This window comes from Lygodium microphyllum, chromosome 6 (genome assembly GCF_053477565.2).
Source record: "Lygodium microphyllum isolate KBCC chromosome 6, Lygodium_microphyllum_v1.1.10, whole genome shotgun sequence".
Classification (NCBI taxonomy): Eukaryota; Viridiplantae; Streptophyta; class Polypodiopsida; order Schizaeales; family Lygodiaceae; genus Lygodium; species Lygodium microphyllum.
In genome coordinates, this window is record NC_141140.1 from 109056918 (window position 1) to 109079093 (window position 22176).

Consider the following 22176-nt stretch of genomic DNA (forward strand, 5'->3'; position numbering starts at 1 on the left):
AATCCACCGTGGAATATGCCTCCTAGCATCATACCCTTGGGGTGGGATAGCAATTGTCCTCAATTGCTATTAGCTCAATGTGGAGCGAGTAGTGAGGGGTAAGCACTTAGGTCATGGGCGTGCATCCATTGGGCCTCTTCGACATGATGATTTTTAAACTTAACCAAATATTTAGAATATCTACGGCTAGTTCTAGTAGTCATAAAGTCAGTATTTAGAATAGTTTCTAGTTCAAGGATTTCAGTTTCTTCTTTTAACAAAGGAGGATTTTCATAGACAGGGTGGATAAGTAGTTGGCCTCTAAAAGGTAGTAACAAACTGATATGAAAAGTATTATGGATCTTCCAATGTTGGGGTAGTTCTAATTTAAATACATTGTCATTGATCTTGTGAATTATTTTGAAAAGTTCATAAAACCTAGGTGCTAATTTAACAACATGGTATTTCTCAACACTTTTCAATCTTCTCTTTTCAATGTGTAACTAAACATAATCACCAACATTGAAACTCATGGCTTGTCTTTTCTTATCAGCTTGTTTAGTGTATGATTACTGGGCTTTCGCAATCATGTCTTTAACTTGAGCAAAAATAGTAGCACATGTATTGGCAATATCATCAATAGCTTTAACTTTATTCAGTAATGATGTAACAGGTGTAGGCAATCTATGCCTATAAATGATTTTAAAAGGTGCTTTATGAGTAGATGTGTGGTGTGTATTATTGTACACAAATTGGAGTAGATGCAAATGTATGTCTCATGTTTGTGGTTTTGATATTGTGTATGTACGCAAAAGATCTAGAATTGTACTATTAGTAACTTGTGTTTGCCCATTGGTTTTAGGATGGAATGTAGATGAGAAATCAATCTTAGTACCCAAATTAGCAGACAAAATAGTCCAAAATTAATAGAAAATCTAAAATCACAATAAAAAATAATAACTTTTAGCAAACCATGATTAGTGAAAATAATCTTAAAAAATAGTTGTGCAGCTTGAGATGCAATTAGTGTTTTTTTGTGTGGTAGAAAATATGCTTGTTTACTAAATCGATCTATTATAGTTCAAATTATATCATGATTAGCTTGTGTATTAGGCAAACCGGTTACAAAATCCATTGAAATATGTTTCCATGGATATTCAAAAATTGGTAAAGGCATTAATAAACAATATTATTTATCATGATGTTGGTTGACTCTTTGATAAATTAAACACTCAAAAACAAAGTAAAAAGCATTAGATTCCATTTATGGCCAGAAAAAATCTTCAACCAATGTTCTTAAAGTGGAAATAATACCTCTATGATCTTGATACTAAGGATTATGAATTTCGTGCAATACAAATGATCTGAATTGAAAAGTGACACAATCTTTTCTTATAAAACATAAATCCATTAGAACAAGACAAATAAGCAATTAGAATCTAGTTATTAGCAACTAATTTGTTCCAATTAGCTTGAAAACTGGGATCATGGTCATAGGTATCCTTCATAGGAGTAAGGAAATCAAAAGTTAGAACGTAAATATTATGGATACTTGGTCTTTTACTCAAGGCATTGACAACAACATTTTCTTTTCTTGGCTAATATTGGATAAGGGGATGAAAACTTTGAATGAGAGTAGTGCATTTAATATGACGGTTAGAAATTTGTGGTTGACTAAGGAGATGTTTGATACTTTGCTGGTCAATTTTAATCATAGATTCGGATCCCATCAAATAGTATTTCCATTGACATAAGGCTTGAACTAGAGCTAAAAATTCTTTATCATAGGTTGAATATTTCAACTCAGAAGGTTTAAGTTTGCAACTAGAATAGGCTATGGGATGTGAATCTTGCATAAGGACAGCTTCTATTATTGATCCGCTAGCATCAGTGACTACTAGGAAGAATGATCGATTAAAATCAGGTAATTGCAAGATATGTGCATGTGTTAAAGCATGTTTCAACAAATCAAAATACTTTTGCTGATTAGATCAATGATACACAACACATTTTTTTAACAATTTTGTCAAAGACAATACAAGCAATGAAAAATTTCTCACAATTTTTTTATAAAAGCTAGCAAGGCCTAAGAAAAAAAGTAACTCATTCACAGTTTTAGGGATTGGCCAATTCAAAATTTCCTTTGTCTTTTTAGGATCAATGCGAATATCAACAAAAGAAACAATGTGATCTAAGTATTCAATCTGGGTTTGAACAAATGTACTCTTGTTAGGGCTAGCATATAATTGATTCTCTTTCAACAATTTGAAAACTAAATATAGATGCTTACCATGAACATTTTCATCCTTATTGAAAACCAAAATATCATCAAAGAAAAAAATCACATAATTTTGATACTTCAAAAATATACGATTCATCATATGACTGAATGTAGCTAGTGCATTGGTCAAACCAAAAGACATAACAAAAAATTCATAATGACCAAACCAAGTTCTAAATACAGTCTTAAAAATGTCAAGTGTATCCAACCGTACTTGATGATATCCAGATTTGAGATCTATCTTGCAAAAAACAGTGGCTTCTTGCAGTTTATCCATGAGGTCGTCTACCCTAGGGATTGGATATCTATTCTTAATAGTGATTTTGTTTAGAGGCACGATAGTCAATGCATATCCTGTAGGTATTATTTTTCTTCTTAATTAATAGGATATGTGTGCCAAAAGGAGAACCACTGGGTCTAATGAGTCCTTGGCTCAACAATTCTTCAACTTGTGTTTGGATTTCTTTTTGTTCAATGTGATTGTATCTATAAGGTGCTTTATATGGTGGTTGAGAACTTGAGATTAAATCTATTTTATGGTCTTCAGAACGTGTAGATGGTAAACTAGGTGGTAAATTGGTCGCAAAACAATCTTTAAATTATGAAATAAATTATGCATGTCTAGGATGCATTTGAGTTTCCTTAGCTTCAATTTCATTCACCCATACTAAATATGATTTATTGCATTTTCTCAATGCACGTTTAGCCTGTGTGTAACTAAGCAGTGGAAAATTATCAAAGGTGTGCAATCTATGTAATGTAATTTTGTTTCCGTTAAAATGAATTTTCATGGAATGTGTGGAATAATCTATGTCAAGGTTATATTTATGACGCCAAGGCACTCCTAAAATAATATCACTAGCTTGTAAAGGCATAACCAATAAATTTGTACGCCGCTCAACATAATCACCAATTTTAATATCTAAATCATCTACTTCTTATGTACCATTGTATTGAGTGCATAAGAATGCAATCTTTATGTGATAATGGGTTTGAATAGTAGATAAATTCAATTCTTTTACCAACTTTGTGGAAATAAAATCATGCGTGCTTCCATTATCATGCAAAACAATGTTTTCTCGACCATGGACAAAACATTTCATTGTTAATAACGAATGAGGATTTGGCATACTTGGTAAAATATTTGAAGCATCGTCAATATCTCATCTTCAGTGAAATCTCGCATATCTTCATGGTCCTCCTCATAAGTTGCTCCCAAGTGATTAATTTGAATAGATTGATTTTTGGATTGACAGCTCGTTGTTAAGTGTCCATGCTGATGACACTTGTAGCAAACCATAAGCTTTGCTTTGGAGACATTGTTGGTAAGGGCTAGAAGTTTGGGTATATTGGGATTTGGCTAGAGAGAAGACTTAGGGTTTGAATTTGTATTTGATGGTAAAGGAGGAGATCGAGTCCAGGGTTTATGGAAAGTAGGAGCAACACAATTTTGATTGAATCTTCAAAATTAGAATTGAATTGCTTTGTACCAAAGTTACCATTAATCGAAAATTATTGCGGTGTCGTACTGTTGCACATCCGAGGTGTGAAATCCACCAAAAAGTTGTGTGTGACATTTGTTACTTTGTACATACTTAGTAGTTGTGTTTGCATTTTTGTTCTGCATGGACAGTATAGTGGAGAGGGGTTTGGAGCAAGAGAAACTTATCTGTAATGCTCTGGTTGACATGTATGCAAAATTTGGTATGCTTGGAATAGCCCAAGAAGTATTTGACAATATTTCAGCTTGAGATGTCATATCATGGAGTGCGTTGATTACAGGTTATGTTCAACATGGATATGATGAGTAAGCAGTGATGTGTTTTGTACAGATGCAACTTGAAGGCATCTCTCCAGAGCCTGATACATTTCTTTGTTTAGTTAGAGCTTGTATTTGTACAGGTGTTGTAGATAAAGGATGAGAAATGCATAATGAGGTTATCCAAAGTGGGTTTGACATTGAACTTCCTATTGGTAACACTTTAGTTGACATGTATGTGAAATGGGGGTTGGTTTCATATGCACAAGAAGTGTTCATTAAGATGTCAGCTCAAGATGTCGTACCCTGGATGACATTGATTGCAGGATATGCAAAACATGGACCTTTCCATGAGGCGTTAGAATGTTTCAGATGGATGAAAATCGATGGTATTTCTTCGAATGCTTTCACATTTGCCTCTGTGATGAAGGCATGTGGTAACATGGGAGCCATTGACAAAGGTGAAAAATTACTTTTGGACATGGCAAAGAGTGGATTGGAAACATATACATCTATTGGAAGTAGCATAATTGAGATGTATGCCAAGTCTCAGATGATGTCAAAGGCTCAGGAGGTTTTTGATAAGTCACCAGCTCGTGACCTTGTGTTGTGGACTTTGTTGATTGCAGGCTATGCTGAACATGGACCATTTGTCAAGGCACTTGCTTCTTATCATCACATGCAATTAGAGGGTGTCTGTCCAGATGTTGTCACTATTGCTTGTGCCTTGAAAGCTTCTATGTGCATGAAAGATTTGAGTAAGGGCCAAGTCATTCACATGGAGATTGGTTTAAAAGGATTTGAACAAGATCTTCCTATTGCTAATACACTTGTTGGACTATATGCATAATGTGGCTTACTTTTGGATGCCCAAGAAATTTTTGACAAGCTCTCAGTCCATAATGTAATTTCATGGACGTGCTCTAATTGCAGGATATGTTGAACATGGATTTAATTAGGAAGCCATTCATTTATTTGTTCTGATGCACTTCATACAACCGTATCTTTTGCACCATCAGGAAGCCATGTGGACAAAAATCCAGTCACACTGAGAGAAATGATAAAGCATAAAATCAGAGTAACAGTCAACAGACTGGTCAGCAAACTACAGTGCTGCAAAAGCCGGTGTCATTGGGCACACAAAAATGACAGCTCGTGAATATGCATCAAGAAATATTACTGCAATATTAGCGTGGGAGAAGAGCTTTTCTGGTCAGAAAGGGGCCGCTTTTTTGGTCCAAAAGGAGGGAGAGGAAAAACGTTGATGCTTTTTTGAAGGGAGGCAGACAGAGTTCTGGGAGGTTTTTTTTGATTTTGAGGGAGTTGGTGGAGTGGCCTTGAGTATGTATAATAATGATGATTCAATTCGCAGTTTTGTAGAGGCTTCCATGGCCATGGCATTAGAGAAGAAGTAGCCTCTTAGAGCTACCGATACTGTGATCAAGGGACCAGAGAAATTGAAGCTTGTGTTTGTTCCATCTAAGGGAGGCAATGTTTGACGGGGCAGCTGAAAACCTGGTATCTCTCAGAAGAAAGATGATGTGACACAATCGAAATGTGAGGCATACCCGAGAGTTGTCCTACATATCAAGCAAAGAAGCTGCAGGCTATACCCCTCTTCACTGAAAGAGGATACCCCTCTTCACTGAAAGAGGTTGTCTTGCATAACGTGATCTCGCTTGATTGATCTTCTATCCTGAAATTAGTCAAGGTCCTCTGTGGTTGCGACTTTGCTTTTGAAAATCCTTTGACATCTTTGGTGAACCCGACGTGAAAGGGTCACATTTAAATTTCAGGATGGGAGATACTTCAGCATCAGTTTCAGCCTCTTCTACGATTCCTGCTTTGTCCTCTACTTCAGGTTCATCATGGAATTCCGCTTCAAGTACTTCAATGGATGATTTAAAGCAGATTTTGCAGAATATGTCTATGTATATGCAGCTTCAAAATCAACAGACACAATTGTATATGCAGGAGCAGCAACAGTTGCATCAACAATAGTTGTCTCAGCAAAGGCAACTATATTCGGAGCAAGAGAATGCAATCAGCGCGACTAAGGCGATTGAAGCAGTTGAGAATGAAAAGAAGCTATTTGATGGCCATAATGTTTTGGCTTATTTGAAGACATATGAGATCAAGATGGGATTTTTGGGAGTACCAACAGGACTTATGAGTAAATATTTTCTTCGCCTTGTTACACCCGCCTTGAGGGTAAAAGTGACTGATCTTTTCCTTCAAAATTCGCATTGGCAAGATTTTAAGAAGGCCTTGAAAGAGGAGTATTTTCTTGAGGACTTTGGGATGGCTACACGGTGGTCATTCCGAGAGTGGGTCTACTAGCTGCTTCAGAATTGATACAAGAATTTGAAGAGAGGAATAATTCAGCTTGATGCTATTGAACAAAGAGCATTGGATGTTGAGAAAGTTGAGATTTTCTTGCAAGTTGCAGATCCTGCTCTTCAGGAAGAATTAGGAGAGATTCTTGAGGATCGCACGAAGCCTATGGGTCTTAAAATGGATTGGCAAGATTCCCAGGATGCGGTCTCGACTTTGACCAAGAGGTGGATATGGAAGACCCGCTTACAAAATGAATCCATGACGCTGACATCGTCTTTTGCTCCTATGTCTGCTTCTACCCTTGTTATTTCTTCTCTTCCTCATCCAGCTTCTTGGCCTATGCCAGTGCCTACTGTTTCTAAACCTCTTGTTCCTCCTATTCCAAGACCGATGCCGGCTCCTTCTGCTCCAAAACCATCCACTCCGTCGGTTCCTTCCTCTCTTGATGACATAATCAAAGGCATAACGGATTTGACATTGGGTAAGCTTTGAGACTTTTGAAGCTTCTCTATACCCAATGCCTTCGTGAAGATGTCAGCTATCTGATCCTGTGTGCTGACATGCACCAATTCAATCTCACCTACTACTACCTTCTCTCTCACAAAGTGGTAGTGTACCTCAATATGTTTTGTTCTCTCATGGAACACAGGGTTCCTAGACAACTGTATACTTCTCATGTTGTCACAATAAATGACAACTGGACCTTCCACCTGCACATCTAAATCGGCCAATAACTTTTGCAGCCATACTACCTCACATACTGCAACAGTAGCACCTCTATACTCAGCCTCTGTACTCGACAAAGCAACTGAAGATTTCTTTTTGCTGCTCCATGTAACTGCTGCACTACCAAGAGAGAACATGTATCCACTGGTAGATCTTCTATCAGACATACTACCAACCCAATCTACATCTCTGTATCCAAACACCTGTACATCTGTACCTACCTCATAGAAAAGTCCATAATGTAATGTGGACTTACATATCTCAATATGCATCTGACTACATCCAAATGTGGCTTCCTAGATACTTGCATAAACTGACTCACAAGACCAACAACGTAGCTCAAGTCTGGCCTTGTAATGGTCATGTAGATCAAACTCCCCATTATCCTCCTGAACATAGTAGGGTCTTCTATCTCATCCCCAACATCAGCACTTAACTTTACATTCTGCTCCAATGGGACTGAAAGTGGTTTGCATGCTGTCATACCATACTTGGACAACATATCCAAGCCATACTGTCTTTGGGACAGCCATATACCATCATCACATCTAATCACCTCAATGCCAAGGAAGTATCTTAACTCACCTAAATCCTTCATCTCAAACTTCTTCTTCAAAAAGTCCTTGACTTCAGCAATCCCACTATCACTATCACCTGTAATAATCAAGTCATCCACATAGATGACTATGATGACCAAACCTGCATCTCCCTTTCTCACATAAAGTGAGTGATAAGCATCAGAAACATAAAAGCCAATATTGACAAGATACTCTCTGATCTTGTCAGACCATGCTCTAGGTGCTTACTTGAGCCCATAGAGCGCCTTCTTCAACCTGCACACATATGTGGGATGCTCTAAATCTTCATAACCTGTTGGTTGATCCATATACACTTCTTGCTGCAAATCACCATGCAAAAAGGCGTTCTTCACATCCATTTGCTGCAACCTCCAACCTTTGGCTACTGCCAAAGCAATCACACATCTGACAGTTGCCATTCTAGCAACTGGACTGAAGGTTTCTTCATAATCTATGCCATTTGTCTGGGCATAGCCTTTTGCAACCAACCTAGCTTTGTACCTACTAATAGAACCATCTGCATTGTGCTTAATCTTATAAACCCACTTACATCCAATAGCTTTCTTGCCCTTCGGAAATGATACTAGATCCCAAGTCTTATTGGCCTTTAATGCAGCCATCTCCTCATCCATTGCTGCATCCCAATGAGCATGACCAACAGCCTCCTCAAAACATGTGGGCTCAACATCCTCAACTAGCTTCACCATATAAGCATAATGGTGAGCTGCATAACCTTAAAAATCAAATCTTTTAATAGGGTATTTGACCCTGTCAGATCTGCGTACCACCGAATCACTCAATGGAACCTTTACATTACTATGAGCTCTCTGTACACGTGGTGTCCTGACAGAAGGAATACCAATCTCATCATCCAAGCTCTCTGAGCCACTAGAGTCTCCATCAAGAACTGCATCAATGCCATCTGACACTTTATTCTTTCCTTTGTCTTTACCTGTACTGCTACTAGATGCACCTGAAGATGTAGAGGTACTCCTTAGTTTCCCAGACCAAGGACTACCAGATGATGTCTCTGGTCCACTAAGAGTCTGTGATTATTGGTTTTCAGCCTGCACATGAGTGTCATGATCATCATCATTATCCAATGCATCACCACTAGATGCATACCAAACTGCTCATTTCATTAAAGATGACATCCCTGCTCACTCTGAACTTACATGTGACAAGGTTATAACAGCGATACCCTTTCTGCTCTAAAGAGTATCCAATAAAAACACATTTTTCTGCCTTTGGATCAAGCTTCTTCCGTAGCTTATCTGGCACATGAACGTATGCAACACAGCCAAATATCTTCAAGTGTGATACATCAGGCTTCTTGCCAGTAAAGCATTCTTCAAGAGTCATCCCATGAACTGCATCTATGGGAGTTCTGTTCATAATATAAACAGCAGTATGAACAGCCTTAGACCAAAAATGCTTAGGCATATTCTTTTCAGCCATCAAGGCGTGTGCAACTTCTGCAATATGCATGTTTTTCCTTTCTGCAACCCCATTTTGCTGTGGGGTATATCTGCATGTGAACTGTCTCTTTATCCCATGAGACCTCAGAAAATCACTGAACTCATTCGAGAGGTACTCTCCCTCCATCTGACCTCAAGCACTTTACTTTCAAGCATGTTTCTCGTTCAACTGCAGCCTTGAAAGTTCTAAAGTGCTCAAACGCTTCACTTTTTTCCTTCATAAAATATACCCACAGCTTTCTAGAACAATCATCAATGAATGTGAGAAAGTATGAATTTCCTCCAAGAGATAATTTTGTGTAGGCCCCCAAATGTCTGTATGCACAACATCAAGGATATTTATGCTTACATCTCTCTCATGTGACAAGGGTTGTCTTGTGTGCTTACCAAACTGACATGCTTCGCATACCTTATGAAATTCTGTAACTCTAAATGTAGGCAAACCTGTAACCAACCCTTTGGACTGCATTAATTTCAGCCTTTGTACATTTGCATGTCCAATGCATTTGTGCCAAATTTCAATATCTGCTACAATACCTTTTCCTTTAGCATACATAGCAGCATTCATAATAGAAATTCCAGCATCCAGAGTAAACATATGTCTAACTCTACTTCCCTTTGCTACCAACCTGCACTTGTCATTGAAGTCTTCTACAAAGCAGCCCTTTGCATTAAATCTAACTTGCAGCCCTTGCTCTACCATTTGACCAACTGACACCAAGTTCTTTGTAATAGATGGCACATGTAATACATCTAAAAGACTCTTTGTCTTACCATCATGCAATGACAAGGAAACTTTTCCAATGTGTGAAATTGGGTGGCATGAATCATCACCTGTCTGCACATAACTTGCATTTTGCAAATCCTGCACCTCTCCAAACCATTCTACATGGCTGGTCATATGATTGGATGCACCTGAATCAACATACCAAATATCATCATGTGTTCCCTTTCTTGTAACAGCATTCAGCATATGCTGCATAACAAATAGACATTCATTTTTGACTTCATTCTATCGTGAAGACGATGCATAGTTTCCTTGCTGCAACTACCACTGCGAATATTATCTTTCTTAGCATAACATTGGGCTGCAATATGACCTGTTTTGCCACAGTAGTGACACACAATACCACAGTTGTTAGAACCTCTGTTCTGCCATCCACCTCTTTCTCTAAAGCTCCCCTGCCTCTAAAGTTACCACGACCTCTTGAAACCTGCATATCTCCAAATTGCTGATTCAATCTGTTTTGCTGGTTGTCACTACCACGTTCTGTACCATGGCCTCTTGAAGAGAACTTGCCACGTCCCCTTCCTGAACTGGAGTAGGCTTAGATCTATTCACCACTTCTTTCAGATGTCTCACTCTGCATGTTGATCTCTTCAGTGATCATATGGGAGACCAACTCATCGAAATCTGGAAATGGCTTTTTGACATATACGGAAGTTACAAAAGACTTCCAAGCCTTTTCATTATTAAGTCCACCCAAGGTAGACGACACCAAATCATCATCATCGCTTTTTGAGACTTTGCTTTAAGCTAAGTCAATCAAGTCTCTAATCATACAAATCTTCCAAGTCTGCAAGTTCAAATTCTACAAGTCTAAATTTACTTAGTTCGCAAGTCAATCAAGTCACCAGAAGTCAGAACTGACTCATACCAAAAACTCCCATAAGGACTATTCCTGTGCAGAAGCACTGAACTGCAAAGTTGTTCCCTGGAAGTCTCTGTTCGCATACGCAGACTTGTTGAACCAGTTTCAGCACACGTAGAAGGACATACGTAGATTTTACGAAGATTTCAAATCCCGCAACCGCAAAAGTCGAAGACCGTGAAAGCCAAACAAAAATCTATAAGCCTTGTACACCCGACTTTGAGCTACGCTCATCCCGCTAAATGGATTTTGAGAGTGTGAGGTCTTTTGAATTTTTACAGGATGACGGAACAAAATATGGATGATTTAATGGCTGAAAGCGATCTTCTTGAACCTACGATGGAACAAAAATTGGATTTAATTATGATGCAATTGGACGAAGAACGAAGAGCTTGGCAAGCCTTGCAAGTTCAATTGGCCAATTTACAAAGATCGACTACCGTCAAAGATGGACCACAACCTGAAGATCTTATTCGACGAACCATTCATGCGACTCTCGAAGCTCAATCCATCCGCAAAGAAACAAAGATAAGTAAAAGAAATTTCAAATTTCGTACTTTCAATGGCACTCGAGATAGAAAGACTGTTCTTGCATTCATCAGTCAGTTTGATGATTACTTTCATGAAGAGACATACGCTGAAAAAGATAAAATCAAGTGTGTCACTAATCATTAAGTGGATAGAGCATCTCTTTGGTGGACCGTGGTTCGTAAGAGCATAGATTGTCCCACTACCTTGGAGAGTTTCAAGAAGAAGTTTATGCAGAATTTCCTTCCTCCCCATGAAAAAGCCATAAAGCAATGGGGCCTTCTTCAGCAAAGAGATCGTGAGCCTATTTTTCAGTACACTGAACGCTTTTGGAATGCTTTACTCCAACTACACATTCTTGAAGACGTACCTGAAGCGACTCACAAGCACAAGTATATGTCTGGATTACTTGGGCATTACTACGCTGAAGTCAATATGTTCAAGCCTACAACTCTTGAAGATGCAATTTATTTAGCTCATGACACTGAAGACAAGCTTCGAGGAAAAGACAAGCGTCCACAACAATTTCAAGCAAATGGTAACTATGGTTCTAAGCAATTTAATTCAAATTTTAGAAGATTCAATCAAAGTCGATTTCCTTCATCATCTTTCCGTAAGTCTTGGACAAAACCACCTGCTTTGCCATCAAATACCAATCAAAACCCTAAGCCTAGACTTCCTGCCATTGCAAATAATGTATCTAAAGCCAAACCTATAGTGTGTTACAAATGTCATCAACCTGGACATCTAGCAGCCAATTGCCAGAACATGAAGAAATGCTTGACTTTACGGAAGATGAGGACGACATTACTACTCCTTTAGATATTTTACCAGGTATGCCAACTCCACATTCTTTATCGACAATGAAATGTTTAGTGCATGGAAAAGAAAAGATTATTTTGCATGATGATGGTAGTACACATGATTTTATTTCTGCAAAGTTAGTGAAAGAATTGAAATTACAAACTGTTCCTACGCATTATCGCATTAAAGCAGCATTCTTAGGCACAAGGTATAATGGAACACAAGAGGTGAATGATTTAGAAATTCAAATTGGTGAATATACTGAAAGAATGAATTTTCTAGTTGTACCATTACAGTCGAGTGATATTATCCTAGGTATGCCTTGGCGTCATCAGCATAATCCTGACATAGATTATTCCATGCATTCAATTAAAATTCATTTTCAAGAAAAACACATTACATTGTCTAGTATGCACGCATCCAATAATTTTCCACTGCTTACTCATACTCAAGCTAAATGTGCATTACGCAAAAGTAGTAAATCTTATCTAATTTGGGTGAATGAACTTCAAGCTAAAGAAAAACATATGCACCTTAGGCATAAAGAATTCCTTGCACAATTTAAAAATTGTTTTGCTGAAGATCTACCACCTAGACTACCTCTTTCACATTCTGAAGACTATTAAATAGATTTAATTCCTGGTACACAACCACCCTGTAAAGCACCATATAGGCATAACCAGATACATCAAAAAGAAATTCAAAATCAAGTTGAGGAAATATTAAACAGAGGACTAATTAGACCTAGTAGTTCTCCATTTGGTGCACCTATTTTGTTGGTAAAGAAGAAGAATAATACTTATTGTATGTGCATTGATTATCGTGCCCTAAATAAGATTACTGTAAAAGAATAGATATCCAATTCCTAGGGTAGATGATCTTATGGATAAACTACAAGGTTCTGCCATATTTAGTAAAATAGATCTTAAATCTGGTTATCATCAGGTGAGATTAGATAAATCTGATATATTTAAGACTGCATTTAGAACACAATTTGGTCATTATGAATTTTTAGTGATGCCTTTTGGATTGACTAACATACCTGCTACATTTAGTAGAATGATGAATCACATATTTTTGAAATATCAGCATTGTGTTATAGTATTCTTTGATGATATCTTGGTATTCAGTAAAAATGAGAAAGAGCATTATGAACATCTGTCTTTGGTTTTCAAGTTGTTGAAAGATAATCAATTGTATGCTAATCCGGAAAAGAGCGAGTTCTTTCAAACAGAAATTGAATATCTAGGTCATATTGTTTCATCAGAAGATATTAAGGTTGACCCTAAGAATATAGAAGTAATATTAACCTGGCCTATACCTAAAAATGTGCATGAGTTACGTTCTTTTCTAGTCTTGCTAGTTTTTACAGGAAGTTTGTGCGAAATTTTTCATTACTTGCTTTGCCTTTGACTAAACTTTTAAAGAAAGGTATTGTTTATCATTGGTCTGATAATCAACATAAATCTTTTGATTTATTGAAACATGCATTAACCCATGCTCTTGTATTACAACTACCTGATTTCAATAGACCATTCTTTTTAGTAGTTACTGATGCTAGCGGATCTAGAATAGGAGCCGTATTTATGCAAGATAATCATCCCATAGCCTATTCTAGCTGTAAACTGAAACCATCCGAACTTAAATATTCCACTTATGATAAAGAATTATTAGCTGTTGTACAAGCTTTAAGACGATGGAAACATTACTTAATGGGTTCTGAGTTTATGATTAAGACTGATCAACAAAGTATTAGACATCTACTTAGTCAACCCCAAATATCTAACCGACATATCAAATGGGCAGCTTTCATTCAGAGTTTTCATCCCCTTATCCAATATCAACCAGGTAAAGAAAATGTAGTGGTCGATGCATTAAGTAGAAGACCGACCACTCATAATATCTCTGTTATATCATTTGATTCTCTAACCCCTATGAAATATACTTATCATCAGGACATTACCTTTCATGCTGATTGGAATAAATTAGTTGGAAATAACTGGATTCCTATTGATTCACTGTCTTACAATGATGGATTCATGTTTTATGAAAAGAGATTATGTGTTACAGTCCCATTTAGATCTTTTGTTTTGAATGAGATTCAATATTGTCCTCCATATCAAGGTCATAGAGGTATCATATCTACTTTACGTACATTGACTGAAGATTTTTATTGGACACATATGGACACTAATGTCTCTAACTTTGTTTCTGAATGTTTGGTTTGTTAAAGAGTTAAGAGACATCACGGTAAACATTATGGTTTACTTATGCCTTTATCTATTCCATCAAGACCATGAATAGATTTCTATGGATTTTATTATTGGTTTACCTAATACTAAAGATAACCATGATATGATTTGGACTGTAGTAGATAGGCTTAGTAAACAAGCATATTTCATTCCATGTAAGAAAACTTTAACAACATCTCAAGCAACACAATTGTTTTTGAAAACTGTTTTTACTAATCATGGATTACCAAAAGTTATTATTTCTGACCATGATTCTAGATTTTGTAGTAGCTTTTGGATTACTTTGTTTATGAACCTAGGAACAAAGATTGATTTCTCATCTGCATTTCATCCTGAAACTAATGGACAAACAAAAGCCACTAACAGTACTATTTTAGATCTTTTACGTGCTTACATTATTTCTAAACCACAGACATCCTATTTCTAAACCACAGACATGGGACACACATTTGTATTTACTGTAGTTTGCATATAACAATACACCACAGACAGCTACAAAGAAAGCACCGTTTGAAGTGACTTATGGTTATAGATTGTCTACACCTGTTGCATCTTTATAAAATAGAATTCAAAGTGCTGATGATATTGCTAATATGCACGCTACTATTTTTGATGAGGTTAAAGACATGATTGCCAAAGCCTAGCAATCATATACAAAACAAGCCAATAAGAAAAGACAGGCCATGAATTTCAAAGTTGATGACTATGTTTGGTTAAGAATAGAAAAACATAGATTACACAGTGTAGATAAACACCCAGTTGTGAAATTAGCACCTAGATTCTATGGACCATTTAGGATCATTCACAAAATCAATGACAATGCATTTAAGTTAGAACTACCACCACATTAGAAAATTCATAACACCTTTCACATTAGTTTATTACGACCCTTTAGAGGCCAATTACCTGTACACCCTGTTTATGAAAACCCACCTTTGTTAGATGAAGAGACTGAAATCCTTGAGCTTGAAGCTATCATAGATACTAACTTCATGACCACTAGAACTGGCCGTAGATATTCTAGATATTTGGTCAAGTTTAAAAACCATCCTGTTGAAGAAGCCCAATGGATGTACGCTAGAGACTTAAATGTGTTGAGAGAGAGAGAGAGAGTACGAGAGAGATACACAAGACATGCTCCCAAAGAATGATTCATATTGATGTAGAGTTAGTATATATAGGTGAGACCCAAGTCAAGTGAGAGATGATATATATAGTTGTAACATCCCCACTCAAACAAAGGTCTCTGGCTGCGAGTGAAAAAACCCTTGGGGAGAACAAGGGAAAAACCCGAGCCCCTACACATACCTACGATACAAAAATGATTTACTATAAAGTTTTCTTGAATACAATGATACATGCCTCAATCAGTGAGACAAGAACTTGGAACAATACCAAGTTCATGTCTTAATGAGCTAAAGCGAGCTTCACTAAGAGCTTTTGTGAAGATATCTGCAACCATTTGATCACTGGGACAATGCTCCACCATAATGGAACCTTTCTTGACTTCATGTCGAACATAATGATAATGAATAGCAATATGCTTTGATTTACTATGTTGTATATAGTCTTTGGTAAGACTAATAGCACTTTGGTTATCGCATCGAAGAGGTGTACTAGATGATAAAGGATGTCCCAAATCTGCAAGTAGTTGTCGAAGCCAAACTAGCTCGCGAGCTGCTAATGATGCAGCAACATATTCGGCTTCAGTTGTAGAAACCGCAACACATCGTTGTTTCTTGCTGGACCAAGAAACCAAACATCCATTTACAAAGAAACAATTCCCACTTGTAGATCGCATGGATAAGTGTGAACTTGCCCAATCAGCGTCTGTATATCCAATAAGGTCAAGAGAAGTTGAAGAAGATAAAGAAGAATCCTCTTGACGACGATAAATAAGACCAAATTCCTTAGTACCCTTGAGGTACTTAAGAATACGTTTTGCAGTACTCCAATGAATAGTGGAAGGGGAAGAAAGATACTGTCCCAAAAAGTTAGCTGCAAATAAAATATCTGGTCTTGTGTTTAAACCAATAAATTGAAGACAACCAACAAGATTAGCAAAAGGTTGATGAATGGCTGATTCTTCATTGCGTGTTGTAGATGTACCCTTGGTAGAGCTTGAAAGAATGGGAGTGTTAGCAGAGTGCGCATTTGTCAACCCAAACTTCTTAACAATATCATTAATAAACTTTGTCTGGCGAAGAAGAAGAATGCCTTGTTGTCGGTGTCGTTGAACTTGAATACCCAAACAAGAATGTATCTCACCAAGATCCACCATTTCAAATGCACTCGATAAAAGCTTCTTCATAGCATCCAAGAAAGCAATATTATTTGACACAAGAATAGTATCATCAACATATAGAGCAAGAATAATAAAATATTTATCCTCCCTTTTGATGTAGAGATTTGGGTCAGCAAAACATGCAACAAAACCTTTAGATGTGAGGAACTGATCAATCTTAATATACCAAGCATGAGAGGCTTGCTTCAATCCATATAATGCACGATGAAGTTGACATACAAGATGCTCCTTTCCTGCAATCATAAAACCTTCAGGTTGCTCCATATAGATTTCTTCTTCAAGATCTCCATTGAGAAAAGCCGTTTTAACATCCATTTGGTGAATTTCTAGATCAAATAGTGTTGCAAAAGCCAAAATCATACGAACAGTTGTGGAGCGCACAACGGGAGAAAATGTTTCTTGATAATCTACTCCTGCAATCTGTGAGTAACCTTTTGCAACAAGTCGTGCTTTGAACTTATCAAACGAGCCATCAGCTTTGGTCTTGGTTTTATAAACCCATTTACATTTGATAGGAACACGATTTGGGGGGAGTTCAGTAAGAATCCATGTACCTTTGGAGATTAAAGAATCGTACTCAGCTTGCATAGCTTCTTGCCATTGATCCCTTTGAGACGAATTGATAGCGTCCATATACGATATTGGATCGTCTTGGACAGACATAGCATCATCAAAAACATCATATTCAATAGAATAGAATCCATGCTCTATCTCAATAGGAAGATCAACATAGATCTCCAAATTTTCATCAATTTTCTTTGGAGGTGAAGGAGGTTTATGATCATCAGAATTAGTAGAATCACAAAGCAAGTAAGGAAATGCACTAAGCAAAGATTGTGTATCATCTGAAACATCTGATGACCATGTGCCACCCATAGTCTTCTCATCAAATATAGCATCACGACTAATGATAACCTTTTGAGAAGAAGGATCATAAAATTTGTAACCTTTGGAATGATCTGAATAACCAAGAAAAATAACCTTCAAACCTGGAGGATCCAACTTATGTCGAGTGTCCTTGGGCACATGAATATAAGCAATGCAGCCAAATGTGCGAAAGTGAGAGACTGAAGGTGTCTTCCCTGTCCAAACTGTTATAGGAAGTTTACCAGCAGGTGCAGTAGTTGGAAGATGATTTTGAATAAAAACAGCTGTTAGAAGTGCTTCAGTCCAAAACTTTCGAGACAAACCAGAGTGTATAAGCATGCAACGTATAGCATTAAGAATCGTGCGATTTTTGCGTTCAGCAACACCATTTTGCTGAGGAGAATAAGGAACTGTAAACTCATGATGAATACCTTGATCCTTACAGAAGTCATCAAATAGATTGGATACATATTCACTGCCGTTGTCACTGCGAAGCGTCTTTATAGAGAATCCAGTTTGAAGCTCCACACTTATCTTGTATTGTTTAAATATAGATAAAGCCTCAGACTTATGTCGAAGAAGATAGACATGTGTGTACCGTGAGAAATCATCAATGAAAGTTATAAAATATCGATATTGAGACTTTGAGGCAGGAAAAGGACCGCAAATATCGGTATGAACCAAATCCAAGAGAGCACAGGAATGTGACGAAGTAGAAGTGTGGAAAGGTGAACGATGGTGTTTTCCAAGTGCACAGTACTCACATATTCCCATACGTGGATGAGATTTAAGATCCATACCTTGCACAAGACCATGACGATGAAGATCAAGGATTTTGGCAAAATCGGAGTGTGCAAATCGTTGATGCCATAATTTGCAATCTCCATCTCCAGGGGCAGTAACAACATTTGCAACTGTATCATTCAATGATAGCTCAAATAGATTACCATGTCGAGGAGCCACTGCTATAGTATGCCCGTCTTTCTCTATACGACATTGATTATGATCAAATCCAACAAACAAACCAAGATCAACTAGACGAGCAACAGAAAGAAGATTTCTTTGCAAATCTGGAACATGAAGAACTCCTCTTAATATTCTAGTGGATGAAACAATCCCCAGATATAAATCACCCACTCCTTTGACTTGACAAGTCGTATCATCCGCAAGATAAACAAACTTCTTGACAGGAAGAGAATGATAATTGTGAAGCCACTGTGATTGGTATGTCATGTTTCCAGTGGCACCTGAATCAACGATGAATAGAGAACCATCATGAACATGAAGTACCTTTTCTGGAGAGATATCATAATGGACGAAATTGAGCTCCTGATGAGTATGATCATCATCAGTTGTAGTTTGTTGAACAATATAAGCTCGAGAACGTTCTTCATCATATCTGCGTTTATAACAACGACGAGATGGATGATCTGTGTGTGCACAATAATCACAAGGAGGAAAACTTTTGGACGAGCGAGGTTGCTTTGTAGTAACTCCATGCTCCTCATCATATTGACGTGCCCAGCAATCAGAAGCCACATGACCTTTCTTATCACAATAAGAACAATGTTTGTTAGGATAAGCAAGACGAGAAGATTTACTACCTGGATTAGGGCGTCCACCCTGCTGAAAACGTGAAGCAGGACGCTTGCGAGCAACAAAAGCAGCATCAAAATCCCTTTGTTCTCGAGTGACCAAAACAGCATCAGATTTTTCCAAATGATGCTCATGACGTTGAGAATATTCAATAAGAGATATACATGCTTTGTCAAAGTGGATATCATCCTTGTTAGACAAAATAGTGATGATATTGTCATATAAAGGATCTTTGATGGTATGAAGAAGTTGAGTAACAATCTGATTATTAGCAACAGGAGCCCCAGCAGCACCAAGCTGATTGATAATGTCTTTAAAAGCCTCGATATGAGAGTGCATAGAGGTACCAACCTTATATTGAAGATTCTTCAAACAAGTTTGGAGATATAAAATTTCGGTGACCGATTTCTTCTCAAACGTTGAGATAAGATACTCCCAAATAGCATGAGAGGTTTCCAGATGAAAGACATCCAACATAAGTGAGTCAGGAAGTGCAGACAATATATAACGACGAGCCGCTTTGTCACGACGAATCCAATCAGTATGATCAATTTTCCATTGTTCAAATAATGGACCATCAGTAATCAGAGAATTGTTATTCATCACATCAATAGGTTGAACTGGGCAAGACAAGTCGCCCAAAACAATATCAAATAATTCGTCACCTTCAAGAATTAGCATCATCTTTGCTTTCCACCCAGGAAAGCCTTGTCCTTGGAAGAAGGGAACCGAACGTTGACCAGACGGATATCCATTAACAATTACACAATTGGCCATGCCTGTATGTCGAGAGAAAACAAATAAGATGAGATCACAGAATCTGCAAACCATGATCAAGACGAGCGTAGTTGAGACGCATGACAATCAGAATAGGGATATGCACGTAAGAACGACGAAAAGTATTGAGTGACTAAAAAGAAAGCCCGAAATAGAGAGGCGTAACGTGCAAGACGAAACGACGCATATAAGAAAAGTGCTATTTCGGTCGGAGCAAAGAACGTGAACGATAATAAAACATCGCTAAAAATAGCAAGATGTTTGCTTGTCGTAATCAACATCATTAACGAAGACGAGCGATTAATAAACTGTAATTGGGGATTAACGAACTGTAATTAGAAATACAGTTTTAAATAAAGAATCGCAGATTTGAGCAGAATTGCTGTCTTGAATCCTAAACTGTCATAACTTTTGATCCAGAACTCTGATTGACAAGCGGTTTTGACAGGATTCGAGAGCACGGCGAGAGCTACGCACCTGGACCTGGTTTTGTTTTTAAAGACAAAATTAACTAATACTTCTAATTTGAACAAGTTCATGTATCAAATCATCACTTGTGCAAAGAATTCAATCAAGTATAAACAATGAAACAACTTATCTTCCTTGTTGTTGCTATGCATCCATAGCTCTGATACCATGTTGAGAGAGAGAGAGAGTACGAGAGAGATACACAAGACATGCTCCCAAAGAATGATTCATATTGATGTAGAGTTAGTATATATAGGTGAGACCCAAGTCAAGTGAGAGATGATATATATAGTTGTAACAAAATGCTTTCCCCACTCTGTTAGCTCCACATTGAGCTAATAGCAATTGAGGACAATTGCTATCCCACCCCGGGGATATGATACCACGAGGCATATTTCACGGTGGATTTCGTGCCATGGTGGATTCCGTGAGGTTTTACGGTGGATTCCGTAAACTTTATTGACCGGGGCCCATACACAAAGTGGATTCTTTGTGCGAGAAGTTGATGGGGACGCCTATCCTTTTCGGGCATTTCATTAATTTAGTGTGTACATGGGTGATTCCGCAAAATACATATTAAATTAATAAACGTTTATGAGTTTAGAGTGCGCACTCGTGATAAATTAAGGTTAGGATTGATTTCTAACCAGTTGATTTATTTATGTAGCTGAAGACTGCTAGGTATTCACTTTTGTCGGTTTAATTGTATTATTTTACTAACGATTGTGAATGCTTCATCTGATGTGTAGAGATAGTAGCAGTGGCGGAGGAAAGCATTGGAGGATAGCGTGTATTTGAGTTATCACTTATATTTTGATGGGCACATATCTTAGGCATGGCACCTATATTTTGTCGCGCCTATTTATTAAGGCGTTGGATATTTTTTTAAATTATTTTGTATGCGCATGGGCGCACGATTATGATATTTGTATTCGGACATTGTATTGGTATGCGTGACTCTTTGGGCACCCGCCCATTAGCTTTATTTCTATTTGGCACTAAAGCAAACTCAAAAGCCAAAAACGTACTATTTTGTAATTTGGGCTACTATTTGAGCTTGAAGATGATTAATACATAAAATACATGCTTTGTGGAGCGCTCACACAAGGCATGGGGGGAGATTGCACCCAATTGGTCTCTTGTTCATGTCGTGCATGCTTTCTACCTTGAGTTTTGTGCAAAAAGTAGAGTCCTTTTGTTCTTGGGAACCTTCCGATGTTCACTATGCGAGCATACAGCATCCGATCTGTGCACCAACACTGATTGAGGGATATGCAGAACGTGGATCTTTCCATGAGGCATTAGAATGTTTCAGATTGATGAAACTCGATGGTATTTCTCCGAATGCTTTCACATTTGCCTCTGTGTTGAAGGCATGTGCTAACATGGGAGCCATTGACAAAGGTGAAAAATTACTTTTGGACATGGCAAAGAGTGGATTGGAAACAGATACATCTATTGAAAGCAGCATAATTGAGATGTATGCCAAGTTTGAGATGATGTCAAAGGCTTAGGAGGTTTTTGATAAGTCGCCAGCTCGTGACCTTGTGTTGTGGACTTTGTTGATTGCAGGCTATGCTGAACATGGACCGTTTGTCCAGGCACTTGCTTCTTATCATCACATGCAATTAGAGGGTGTGTGTCCAGATGTTGTCACTATTGCTTGTGCCTTGAAAGCTTCTATGTGCATGAAAGATTTGAGTAAGGGCCAAGTCATTCACATGGAGATTGGTTTAAAAGGATTTGAACAAGATCTTCCTATTGCTAATACACTTGTTGGACTATATGC

At 37.7% G+C, this 22176-nt stretch overlaps 1 protein-coding gene across 1 annotated transcript; it reads left to right on the forward strand.

Moving 5' to 3' along the window:
* The first annotated feature begins 4185 nt into the window (after positions 1–4185).
* On the forward strand, positions 4186–4869 carry LOC148034953 (pentatricopeptide repeat-containing protein At4g25270, chloroplastic-like). The gene has a single exon (XM_087680743.1). It carries the CDS (start codon positions 4186–4188, stop codon positions 4867–4869), a length of 684 nt encoding a protein of 227 aa, XP_087536869.1.
* Positions 4870–22176: the final 17307 nt, after the last annotated feature.